Source organism: Pelodiscus sinensis, chromosome 2 (genome assembly GCF_052426305.1).
Source record: "Pelodiscus sinensis isolate ZL-2025 chromosome 2, ASM5242630v1, whole genome shotgun sequence".
In the NCBI taxonomy this organism is placed as follows: domain Eukaryota; kingdom Metazoa; phylum Chordata; order Testudines; family Trionychidae; genus Pelodiscus; species Pelodiscus sinensis.
The window spans coordinates 142100724-142113787 of NC_143053.1; the positions used below are offsets into that span (position 1 = coordinate 142100724).

At 40.9% G+C, this 13064-nt stretch overlaps 1 protein-coding gene across 1 annotated transcript in view; it reads left to right on the forward strand.

Moving 5' to 3' along the window:
- Positions 1-426: 426 nt before the first annotated feature.
- Positions 427-13064, forward strand: part of SLC6A19 (solute carrier family 6 member 19) — a 46324-nt gene continuing 33686 nt past the window's right edge. Inside the window, exon 1 of the mRNA XM_006137063.5 lies at positions 427-722. Within this exon, the coding sequence (XP_006137125.1) occupies positions 521-722 (202 nt within the window). The 5' untranslated portion in view covers positions 427-520. The remainder of the gene's footprint in view (positions 723-13064) is intronic.

Below are 13064 nucleotides of genomic sequence, written 5' to 3' on the forward strand. Positions count from 1 at the left end.
ACTGTGATTTAGAGGTAAAAATAAGGTTTTATAAATGTTGTATGGGAACTTATCCATGACACAGACTTTCATAAAGTTTATTCTTCTGCTTATTAGCTCTCAATCTGCTGGAATCATTTTACTCTATATCAGATAGTGCTAAATGTGCATTACAACCAAGTTTTTTATAGGGGGAGTGGCAAGCCGTATTTTAAAATCTCTTAGGTAAGTAGGACTTTTAAGGCAAATTACCCCTTGAATGGCAGTAACTGGTAATGATGTTTTGAACTAACAGAACAAAGGATTCAGTGGAGCCTTGGCAGATAAGACATTAATAAGTATCACAGCTGACTTGGTTAATCAAACGATTTGCTGACGCTTCTTTTTGTCGCAAGTCTGCACTTTCAAGTTGAGTGCCAAAGGTTCACTATATATAGTTGAAGACAGCATTAAACACTCCCATTTTGTCCAAATCTATAACCAGCCACTTGTTCCCTTAAATCTTTTCTAAGGTAGTAATTTCTTCCCAAAGAGGTATATCATGGTGAAACTTCAGCTACCCAACCCAGACCTGGAGAATAGGATACCTTCCCATGAACAACTAGAATATCTTGAGAAAGAAGAGGCCGATTCGAGACCAAAATGGGATAACAAGGCTCAGTACATGCTAACCTGTATAGGATTTTGTGTGGGATTAGGAAATGTATGGCGATTTCCTTATCTCTGCCAGAGCCACGGAGGAGGTATGTTTTTAATTATTTATTTGGGGAACAGAATATCAGCTTCTTTTCTCATCTGGTGACGTTTGTGTATACTGAATGTTACATCCCGTACTGCAGTAATATTGTCCACAAATTCTGTGTTCATTTCCTTGTTCATAGCTTATAAAATGAATGTTTCCATTAGCTTTGTAAGGAAATCTATTTTGGATATATTGGCAATTCAAGAAAAATATTTTGTCTTTTGGAACCCATGCTTGATCAGATATATTGCTTATAGGTAACAGTACATAAATGTTCTGTTTTTCATATTAAAATAGATATATTAGAAATAATATAAATGCAATTTTTTACTTAACACGTATTGCAGTAACATATACTCAGTAAACTATTTTTAGCACAAGCTCAAGAGACTGATAAAAATCACTTATTTGATGGAGATTATTTTTAAATAAAAGAGGTGTCAATATGTACTCAGATATTTTAGGAAGCCTCTTAAGATAAATAGTTCTCTGGTAAGATGAGACTAAACTACTGTAATTTCACATTCATTTTAAAATATGTTAAATATATTTTCATATGTAGTATGTATTTTTGAACACAGAAATTGATCCAAACAAACTGCATTTCAAGGGCATGGTTCTGAGAGTGGCTGAGGGAAAGACCGTATGTAACACATCTCCAGGAGTTTACAGCTTAAAGATTGTAACTAGCTTTGGACTGATATATGATGTATCTATGATTTCAGGGAAAATATAAATTATGACAGTAGAGTAGCAGCACCTCTGGAATTAAGGTTGGGAACAGTTTAACAGACAAAATTTCTAAGTTCTCCAACATCCACATGAATCTGCAGATTGCCTTGTAATTTACTTTATCTCAGTTTCAGGATAATGATCCAAATGTGAGGTTCCTGATATACATTCTCTTGAAAATATTATATCAGTTGTTAGGGCTTCCCTTTGCCCTCCCTTGGTTGTAGTCACACAGACAGAAAACAGAAGGCCAGAGTCCGAAGTGCAGGCAATGCCATGTTTATTGGGGTTATCAACTAAGCATAAACAACAGTTCTGTATAGCAGAGGTTTTCCCCACCTCTTTCTTTGCAGGCTTAATTATACCTGCAGTGCACACCCTTGGCACCACCCTTTACAACTTACAATCATGTTCTGGTTTGGATGGTCATGAGTCGGGGGGCTCTGGTACCACTTCTTTTCTACCCCACTGAAGGGGTAGGGAGTGAGGTTGTGTCCTCCCTGAGGCCACCTTTTTCTTTGTTTGTTAGGGTTTCTTATACCTTTCCCCATCACCCTTATTCCTCCCAACTGGTTGCTTGACATTGTCTCAGGAAAGGAGTTATACAATCATATATCAAACTCCCACCATCTCCAATAATACTTTCTATTTTCTCATTATATTAAAAACCTCACCTAGCTAAGCAGAAGAAACATACAGTGTCTTTGTTCTTGTTCACAAATGTTAGTAAGGATATACGAACATCATAATTCAAAGGGGCAAACAAAACCCAAAATTCCATCTCAGGCAAATCTGCAGGCCTGAATGCTATCACCATCACTAACATCAAGTTTTTACAATTATCACATTTTTGCACAAATCTGGGGTTGACCTGTGATTCTGATATTCCCCACAACAATAATACCTGGTTGGTTGTGATCGCAGTTTGTAGTGGGCACCCACAGCTCTTTTGGGAAAGAAACTGTTTAAAAAGTTTTTCAAGGAGAAGATTGGCTCTATAGTGTGAATCATGCTTTGATGGTATGCCATAGCATCTGTGTAGCTGGACTGAGACCCTGCAGCAAACAAGCTTGCTTGTAAATAACACGCTATCAGAGTTACTGGTTGGTTCAAGGTGACATACTGCGGCTATTGAACTTGAGCCACACCCATCTACTAAAAAAATTAAGTCCTACCCTGAGTAGCTTTCCGAGCATGTATGCTAACTATTGTCTTCCTGCGTTCTGCTCCATAGAGGCCGGTGCTGTGTAAATGGGTGCCTTTTAAAAATTTTGCTCCAAAAACAAAGTTTCTCGATAAAAGTGTCAGTATACCAAAAGTAATCTAATATTATTATGCATACTAAAATGTTTTGAAAATTGCTAAGCCTCATGTGGGCCAGGCTCAACTATGGTTCAAGTCTGGTGTCATATGATCCAGGAATTCTTCAGGTAATACCCCTCCCCCCATCAAGGGCTATTTTTAATATTCAAATTGTTCTAAAACACATGTTGATACAGAGATAGTCTCACAATTTACTATGCCACAACAGGGCCGGGAATACAGTGTATGGTGCAAATGGAGGATCATTTCGTTAAGGGATTCCTGAGACACAGCCCTCCCTAAAATGAGCTGCTTATAACATTTTAGATGCAAAACTAAGGACACTCCAAGGGTCGGACCCTTATAACTCCCCCTGACATTAGCTATTGAAGGCTACCAAGAGCCAGTCTAGAACTATTTAAAAATTATTGCACGCTAAAAGCTTCAGCACTTTTGCTCACATGCAGTTTACATCTCTGAGAGCTATTGCTTCCTCAGAAACTCCTCAGTGAGCACTACTGTCTGAATAATGTAGTAGATTAGAGGTGTTAATCTTATTTGTTGTATGCTAAAAGTTCAAATCCTTTTCTCTGGAGTTTCCCATCCTGTGTATATTAGTATTTGCAACCCATCTTTTGCCTGGCATCTGGGCTCCTTTTGACAGTGTGAGTAGTGAGTGTGTAATTCTGAAGGAAATTCAGCAACCTAGGGCATGTCTACACTAGGAAATGTTTCCAAAATAACTAAATTTGAACTAATAATTCCCAAAATAACTATTTCAAAATAAGCTTATTCCCCAAGGAAAGCAGAAGCACAGATTTCAAAATAACCAGCCTGTTATTTTGAAATAACGGGTTTGGTAATGTGGACACTCCACTTATTATTTTGAAATAAGGGAGGAAGGTTATTTCGAAATAACTCCCTAGTGTAGATCAGGACCCACAGGTATATCCCCAGTTCTATTTACATATCAATGACAATTTGGATGGGCTCAGTATGACTGTATTAGTCCCCCCCCCCACCTCATGCCACATTGAAAGTGGCACCAGAGAGGCCAAGGCCAAGCTCAAGAGTCCCAGTCTGGACAAATTATTTATTGGCTGGGATAGACAATAGGCCTCACAGAAAAGGTCTCAATCAGGCATGCACAGGGCTTGGAATAGGCACTTAGTACCAAGACCAGAGTAGAGAGCCTAGAACAGGCATATTTAGTCCATGTACTAAGCACACGGTGCTGATGCCAGGATGAGACAAGGCACACCTAGTGCATATGCAAAACACACAGTGCTCAGACAGGAGTGTATTCAATACTGGATCTAATTCAAGCTCCTGGCCCTGATCTTTAAGGAGTGTAGCAGCCTGTGAACAGGATCCCTGAAAGATTGTCTCTCCCTTCATGAATCTCGGAATGCTCCATCCTTGACTGACCCAAGTGTATGTGGAGAGGAAAGCATGAGCCCAGCATAATTTAGGCCAACCTACCAGCTGCTCCAAGACTCCTGTGCTGCTGGGGATCAGGATGAGAATTGTGCTCTGCCTCACCCTCTGTTTGGTACGGTTCCTCCTCACCCAGTATGGGTGGAGAGAGGACCTGGCATAGAACAATCTATGCTAGTTTTATGCCAGCTGAGCCTTCTGCTCAAGGCAATTCCTGAGACGCCCCTGAAGGAGAGCTGTATGTCGCTTGAAAACCTGTCTCTCTCACCAAATGCAGCTGGGTCAGTAAAAGAGATTACCTCACCCAGTTTTCTCTGTGTCTCTTTGGGACAGGTTTCTGGTTGCTTTGTGGTATCTAAACTGCACAAAGCAGCTGGACAAGAACTAAACCCAGAAACCATGGGTGGTGGGTAAACTCCTAGCTTGGGAAAGCAGCTCTCCCAGCCTTGCCCCTTCCATCTGAAGCCTCACCCTTTCTGAACCCACTGGCCCCTGGGACTCCCCTCCCATTGTGCATGTTGGCCCCTGTTTCCCAGACCTGAAGCCCAGAGTTGCCAGGCAACTTAGCCCCAGCCGTGGAGCATGAGAGGCCTGGCGGCGTGGCCCCAGATCACCAATCCAGGAACATTGGAGAGCTGGGGAGACAGCAAGGCCCCATCTACTCCTGGAGTGCCAGAGTCAAGTGGGCAGCACGGCCCCAGCTTCCTCAGGTCACACCACCTGGCCAGCTCTCCTGCCCATGAAGCGCCCCCCTTCAGCTAAGCCATCAGCTCCAGCACTGGGCAGCCAGAGCAGCCCCAGGGGGACACTGTGACCCCCCTAGCCTTCCTGTCGCAACCTCTGGGAGCATGCAGGAGCGCCGTATAAGTAGTTCATGTGCAGGGCCTTCTCAGGAAGTTTGGGAAGACAACTCCCTTTCTGTGCCTCTGATACCTATCGCCCATGCCAGAAACTATCTGAGTCAACAGTGGAAAGTTCAGTGTCCAGAGGCAATGCATGTTGGATGCAGGATCCTGACACATGGAACAACATGCCAGAGGAAAGTAGAATGACTTCTGACTTTTTTGTTTCCATATTGTTGCACAAAAATCTAATGATTCACAGAAGCCTTCCCATGATAGCAGAAGCTGAAGAACCCAAAAAAGAAGATTTTTAAAAAAAAATCTAAACATAACCAGCCAAACACTTGGATAGTAAGAGCAAATCCATTTTTTATTATATTTTATGCCTGTCTTATTACATGTATCTGGTTACTATAAACTATGGTGAAAACTTTATAATTAAGAAGTTGAAAGAAGAACCACAATTAAAACTAAGCCACAGAATTTTTACCCAGTAATTCATGCAATGAGCCTATAAGGGGACATCTACACTGCACCTTAAACTCGAAATAAGCCATCAGCAATATGCAAATTGCGTATCTTACTTCGATTTTATTTTGAAATAGCCTGTTTTGAAATTTGGTGCATCTACACGGTGCCAAATTTCAAAATAAAGCCCAATTTCGAGCCATCTCTTATCCCTCATGCAATGAGGTTTACCGGGATAGTGAAATACGTGCCCATTATTTTGAAATATATTTTGAAATAATGGTCAGCTTGTCTAGATGCAGGGTAGCTATTTGGGATATTTCCAGTATCCTGAAATAGCCTTGTATTATAGACACACCTTAATTTCTGGTTGAGTTAGTGCATATATCTTGTAGAAAAACATGGTTTCTTGCTTTAAAGAATCCGTGTGATCGAGAATCCACACATACTTTGGTAAACAAGTTACCCTTTCTATTAAAATTTACACCCTACATTATACTAGAATTTGTCATCCTTCAACTTCAAATAATTAGATCCTTTTATGCTTTTGTCTTGAGATTTTTTTCTGTAAGGAGTTTCATACTTTCAATGCTCTTCCATGCAGAAAAAGACAAGTCTGTTTTATTACTACACTTATCCTGAAAGCCTAGAATCATAGGAATATGATACTGGAATGGCCCTCATGAGGTCATCTAGACTGTGAAAGCAGAATTATGAATACTTAGACCATTCCTGATAGGAGTTTGCCTAATCCGTTCATAAAAACTTCTAGCGATGGGAATTGCACAACCGATCCAGGTGGCCTAGTCTAGTGCTTAAGTGTCCTTAGAGATTAAAAGATTTACTAATATAATTTAAATAATCTTTGCCGCAAATTACCTGTTTGGTGAACATGGAGAACCAGCCTCTTTATAATCACTTCATACATATTAGAAGATTTATCCTAGCTCCCCTCAGACTTCTCTTCCTTAAACCAGAAATTCCCAAATGTTCTTTTGCTGTGTATCTCTCCCCAACAGAGATTTAAATTCCATGTGCACTCTTCCTGCCCCCACCAATATGGGAAAACAAAGAGACATAACCCAGCCAGCTAAAGTGATGATGCCTAGGAGAGCAGGAGGTAGGGGTGAGGATTTGTGTTTGCCTGAGAGGATTCAGAGAGTAGTGAGTGCCTGAGGATGGTAGGAAGTTGGTGCTGGGTGCCTGTGGGAGGTGGGTGGACAGGGGCATCTCTGGTTCACTTATTGCCTTCCTGTGCACTGAAAACTTCTGTCAAAAGCAGGTACCAGGTGCCCAGCTGCCCCTCTTCCCCTCCCCCCTCTCGCCCTGCTGTTGAGTGGAGCAAAACCACTTAGAGCTGCACGGGAGGCACACCTCCTCTGCACTACTGCTTTTCTAACACCCTGAGGCTACAACCACAGGGACCCCTACCACTCCCCCCAAATGTGATGCCCCTGCAGTGTGCATGCTGTCTTGCCTAATCTGAATTTGAGCAACTCTCCTCCCCAGGCCCATCCCTCTGCCCCAAGCAAGCCAGGACAAAATGTCCTGTCAGGAGATAGCAGCAGAATCACCAGACCCAGCCTGCAGGAAGCAGCTGACTTAGAAGCTCCTCTACTCCACGCTACTTACTGACCCTCTGAGAATGTCATTGCATTTCCCCTCCCTGGGGGTATGCCCCACAATTTGAAAACCAATGCTTTAGACTAACCATCCCAATTTTTTTTAACTTCTCTTCACAGCGAGGTTTTCTAAATGTTTTATAATTTTTATTGCTCTCTTCTGGATTCTCTCTAGTTTATCCACATCTTTCTTAAAATGTAGTGCCCACAACTGAACACAGTTCTCCAGATGAGGCTTCACCGATGTCAAGTAGAGTGTGATAGTTACTTCCCTTGTGGTACCTATGAAAGTTACTATTAATACATCCCTGAAACCATTTTTATGTTTTACATCAGGAATTCCCTGGAATTTCACTGGGTTATAAGCATTTAAAAAAAATCTCATTGCTGACAGGCTCAGAAGATGTTTGTTAGAGTCTGGAAACATTATTCTCCAAAGATTCCAGCTCCACTGAGCGTTCTCCAACCCTACCAAGCACCTACCTGTCATCAGGTTAAGCATAAGCCATTCCAACAAAGCAATTGAGCATATTCCGGGCCAGGACTGCAGAAGCTGTTCAGGAATTTTCCTGCAATTGCTTCTCCTAGCATCAGAATGAAGAGAATAGAGACAGTCTCTATTATGGTCTCAATGCTTCCTGCACTGGTGTCCAGGCAGAAAGAGGGAAACTTTGACTTGAATTTAATGGTGTGACGGAGAGGGGAAGAGAGAAACAGAAACAGGCTTCAACGGAGAAATGGGGCAGATGAGCTATGAGGGTGGAAAGGTAGGGACACAGAAGCTATGTCTAGACTACATCCCTCTGTCAGCAGAGGGATGTAAATGAAGCACTTTGAAAGTGCAAATGAAAACGCTTCATTTGCATAATCACTTAATGGCACTCTTTTGAAAAAGCATTATTTCAGAATTGAAACTGCTATCTAGATGCGGTTCTTTCGAAAATGGGGCACTTTTTCGAAAACTCCTGTAAACATCAAAAAATGAGGGATGTAGTCTAGACATAGCCAGATTGGCAGGGTTGAGTACATACTGGGAGGCAGAGAGAGAAGGGAACTAGAGAATATGGAAAAAAGCATCTCTGTCCATTAGAGCAGACTCCTTTCCATAACCTAGAATTCCCAAACTTCAAGATTCCTATGAAAATAGCTGTGAAAAATGGGTATTTTAACTCCCTCTAGTGGATGGACCACACAAAGGATAATAGCCTATTACTGCAACCAGTTACTTCATTAGCTCAAGTGATAGAAATCTGTATTTCTAAAGATGTCAAACCTGTTTATAACCTACTAGAAGATTTACCCAGCATTGCTTGAGCTCTTAACTCAACTAATTTTTGTTTTTCTTCATTTAAATCATTGCTCTGGGCTAGGGCTGTGGTTGCGGGGTTGAATATGCAGGCTGCCCCGGGGAATTCTTTTTTTTTCCAGTAGGCTTTTCCAAAATTGTAGGAAAATTTAAAAGAAAAAATACATTAAAAGAAGGAGTTAGGAAATACTTTGATGTCTTAATTCAGCTTCCGGTTGCATATTGATTATGACAGTGTTTCTCAAAGTGGGCAACAGTCCTGCTTTTGGAAAGCCACTAGCAGGCCAATGCGGCTTTGTTTACCAGAAGAGTCCATGGCCACGGAGCCTCGCGGTTCTCTTTGGCTCTGATTTGCTGTTTCCAGCCAAGAGGAGGTGCAAGTATCCAATATTAGTAAGCACTTGGCAATTTTGATCTTAATCCCTGTGCCTCTTCTTATCTGTAAAATGGAGCTAATAGCCCCTTTCTACCCCAATGGGATGTTGTGAAGATAAATTTCATTAATAAGAGCAGCAAAATGTAGTTTTATGAGGGAGCTCTCCAGATGGAGGAGGAGAGACTGTTATCTTTGTCCAAGCTTGTCTGTGAGGTGTTTTGTCCGTCTGTTTGCTTACTATGGGTATGTCTAAACTACATCCTTCTGTCGAGAGAGGGATGTAAATTAGGCAAATTGAAAGTGCAAATGAAACAGGGATTTAAATATCCCGTGCTTCATTTGCATAATTGCGTCACAGCGATCTTTCAAAAAAGGGTATTTCAAAAGTGAAACCGCAGTCTAGACGTGGTTCTTTTGAAAAAAAAAACAAAACCCCTTTTTCAAAAGATCCCATATTCCTCAAAAAATGTGATTATTTGAATGAAGATTATAGTGTGTTCTCTATTAGGGGATGTGTGTTGAGCCAAGCAGTCCTGCTGGGCCAGGGTGAAAGCATAATACTAAGGCTCTGCTCTGCTCTCCTTTGATCCCTAACTATTTAAGGATCCCTTGACCAGGGAGAGAGGGTAACTCAGGGTAAGCCAGTTCCTATGTGACCAGAGGAGCTAGCAAACAGGAGTAGCAAACAGGGGAGTTATGCAAAGCAGTTCTCCAGGTGGAGGAAAGAGTATGTGATCCTTGCCTATTATATGCCACACATGAAACAATGATGTTAAAAAACTGATTAGATAATCATGCAGCCCATTTAGTGCACCGAATGAGGCAGAAATCCCAAGAAAAATATCCAGTTATTAAAGATGGTATAAGTCATACATACAAAGAAGAAGAATCAAGTTTGCATAGGTAATGTTAATTAGTTGCTTAATATTTCCTAACCTTTGAGTGCTTGACTTTGCAACATTAAGGTGCATCTGCACTGTACTGTAACTTGAAATAAGATATGTAGTTTGAGCTATGAAAATTGTGTATCTTATTTTGATGCTATTTCAAAATAACTTATTTTGTCATTTGGCACTGTCTACACAGCTCCAAATTTCGAAATAAAGCACTACTCCGAAACATCTCTTACTCCTTGTAGAATGACGTTTACAGGGACATCAGAATATTGAGCCTGAAATAACGGACTTGCTGTGAAGACATGGGATAGCTATTTTGGGATACTCTGGTATCCTGAAATAGTGTTGCAATGTAGACATACCCTTGATGTCTTAACTTTTTTTTCCATATAATTATTTTTATAAAGTGGGATTATCATAAACTAAGATTTACCATTGATTTCACTGTGAATAGTTAGGCCAATGTTGAACACTTAAAAAAAATCCTACTAATAAATTATATATATTCCATTCAGCTCTCAGTTATCCTGAAAAAATGAGGTGCACGCGTTCTTTCGAAAAACTTTTTTTTTTCTCAAAAGAACCCCGTCTAGACTGCGGTTTCTTTTTTGAAAAACCCTTTTTCGAAAAATCACTCTCATGTGAGTAAGCAAATGAAGTGCAAGATTTGTAAATCTGTGCTTCATTTGCATTTTCAATCAGGCTCATTTACATGCCTCTTTCGGAAGAGGAATGTAGTTTAGAGATAGCCTTAGAGACTTATTAGGGCATAAGCTTTTGTTGCTAAAACCAATTCATCAGATGAAGTGGGAGTAGAAGTCACAGAAGCAGGAGTATACATAATGAAGAACTTGCTTGTGTTAATGAAGCTAATCAAGTCAGGGTGCAAGTTGGTCATTCATAGCATTGGAAACTGCATATGATGGTCCAAGCTCTTACCGTTTAAGAGGAGTTCTTGAACAAACAGATGGACTGACACATTTCCATATCAAATGCTGTGAATTACCCACTTCCACCCTGACTTGATTAGCTTCATTAACACAAGCATCTTCTCCCTTATGTATACTCCTGCCTCTGTAAGTTCCACTTCAGTTCATCAGATGAAGTGGGTTTTAGCCATGAAAGCTTATGCCCTAGTACATCTGTTAGTCTCTAAGGTGCCACAGGATTCCTTGTTATAGTCGGGATGAAATTCACTTTCATTTGGTAGATATTTCTGACATTAGATTGTGTTTAGTTAATCTTTATTGGGAAATGTCATCTAATTGACTGTTAAACATTTATGTTTTATCCATGACAGGGCACTGTGAAAAACAGGATGTAATGTTTAAGCTGACAACCCTAGTAAAATGTCCTAAGTATGCAATTACCATAAGTCTACAGCAAACCTTGCTGCTCTGTGGTACAGAATTTGTTGATTGTTGTGACACTCTTATCAGATTTACTGTCATTTTGCCAGAGATGGTGCCATGTCAAAAGTCAATATAGTGCAGTACCTCAGCTGTAGAGCTCAACCACAGTTCACCCAAACACCATAAGTAATTATTGTGTATAAAAGCATTTTAGACTAAATTTTGCATATGATATTTATTGGAAATTAAGTGAAGGCAATACAATGATTTCTAAATCTACTTAAATTAAAAGGAATAGTTATCCATATGTCATCAAAACCAATTTTATCATTTTGTACTATAACACTAAAATGGGGATTAAAGTCCAGTTCCTCATTAAGGACTTTATGTTGTAAAAATTACAAAGTGCAAAGCCAATCTACTTATCATAGATACATTTGTGCACATGCATACAAATAAATAGCCAAGTTATTTAGTTATTATGCACATCTATAAAAGGGTGAGGGTTAAAATTATTCCCTTATTTACCTCCCACATGGAACCTATACACAGCATAGTCCCTGTTCTCCCAGCTACAAAATTCCCCAGATGGGTTGCAGAGAGAGAAGGAGTGAAACAGGAATGGTGTTTTGCCTGAATCCACGTTATTTCCAACCTTCAACTTCCACCCATTGAATCCTATGATGTTTTTAACAGCTACCTAAAGAACCCTCTACTATTAGAAATCTCTACTCCATGTAGATACACTGTAATCAACTCTCCTTTTAATCTTCTCTCGGATAAACTAAATAGACTGAATTCTAAGTCTCTCATTATAAAATTGGCTTTCCAGACCTTGAACCGTTCCTGCACATTTTTTCCTGAATCATTTCCAATTTGACAATCCCTATTATCAGTTGGTAGAACAAGCAAGATTTAAATCAATGCTGGCTTGGTTTCCTTTCTAGAGCAATTTCTCCTAGGCCAGAGAAACATTTTTACTTGTGTTTTTGTGGAGGTTTAGTTGTGTATCTTGTTGAAGTAGGAAGCTGAGAGCCATGTGATCTGCATCCCTTCCCCTTTTTATCTACGATAACTTAGCTAGTTGTCCAGTCACAGGTTATGTTTTGTGAGATGACTGAAGCAAAGTAGACGTTGAATAACTCTGCATTATCATCATCTTCCATTAGAAGCTCACCTTTCCACCCCGAGTAGTGGACCCACACCATCTCTGATTTTTATTTTTTGTCTGACATATTTCTAGAACCTCTTCTTGTCTTCGCTAATGTTTCTTGGCAGAAAGAGAAGAGAAATCCTTCACTTTTGAAGAAAAAGCTGCCTAAAATGAAAGAATACGGGTGGCACATGAGCTCAAGAGTGTATACAGGTGGAACCTCCAAAATTCAGGTCTCTAGATCAGAGAGCCCTGGTGCCCAGGAGTGCGAACCAGCTGGGAGCCCTGGGACTGGTGAGCCCCGTTCCCAGGGAGCCCTGGCTGGGTAGGGCATCAGCGAGACAGTCAGCAGCAAAAGTGGGGCAGCCAGCAAACCCCATCCCCAGGGATTTCCAGTCAGGCAGGGGAGAAGTGGGGCCACAGCGCCTGGGGAGCTCTGTCCCCAGAAAGCCCCAGTGGGCTGGAACATAAGTCCAAGCCCTGCAGTCTGGAGCCCAGTGGCAGTGGAGCTGGACTGTCCTGGGAAGCTAGTGACAGGGGACCTCTCCTGTCCCGGCACATTCCCTCATTTGGGACGGGTCAGGTCCTGAGGGTGCCGGACAAGGGAGGTCCAACCTGTATTGTAATCTGCCCTTTGATAGTCAAGGATTTATAACGGTGTTTGCATATCAGTATGTCTGGGCTAATATGGACAGTGTTTCCCCATAGCTCCAATATCAGTTTGTATTTACACATTTTTATCTACTATGAGTCTCTTTTATTTCCATACCGAATCTATACAATATAGATAGGATAGTGAATATGCTTAAATCATGCCATGTAGTTGTACATGTTTCAGTCCCACGATAGACAATCTG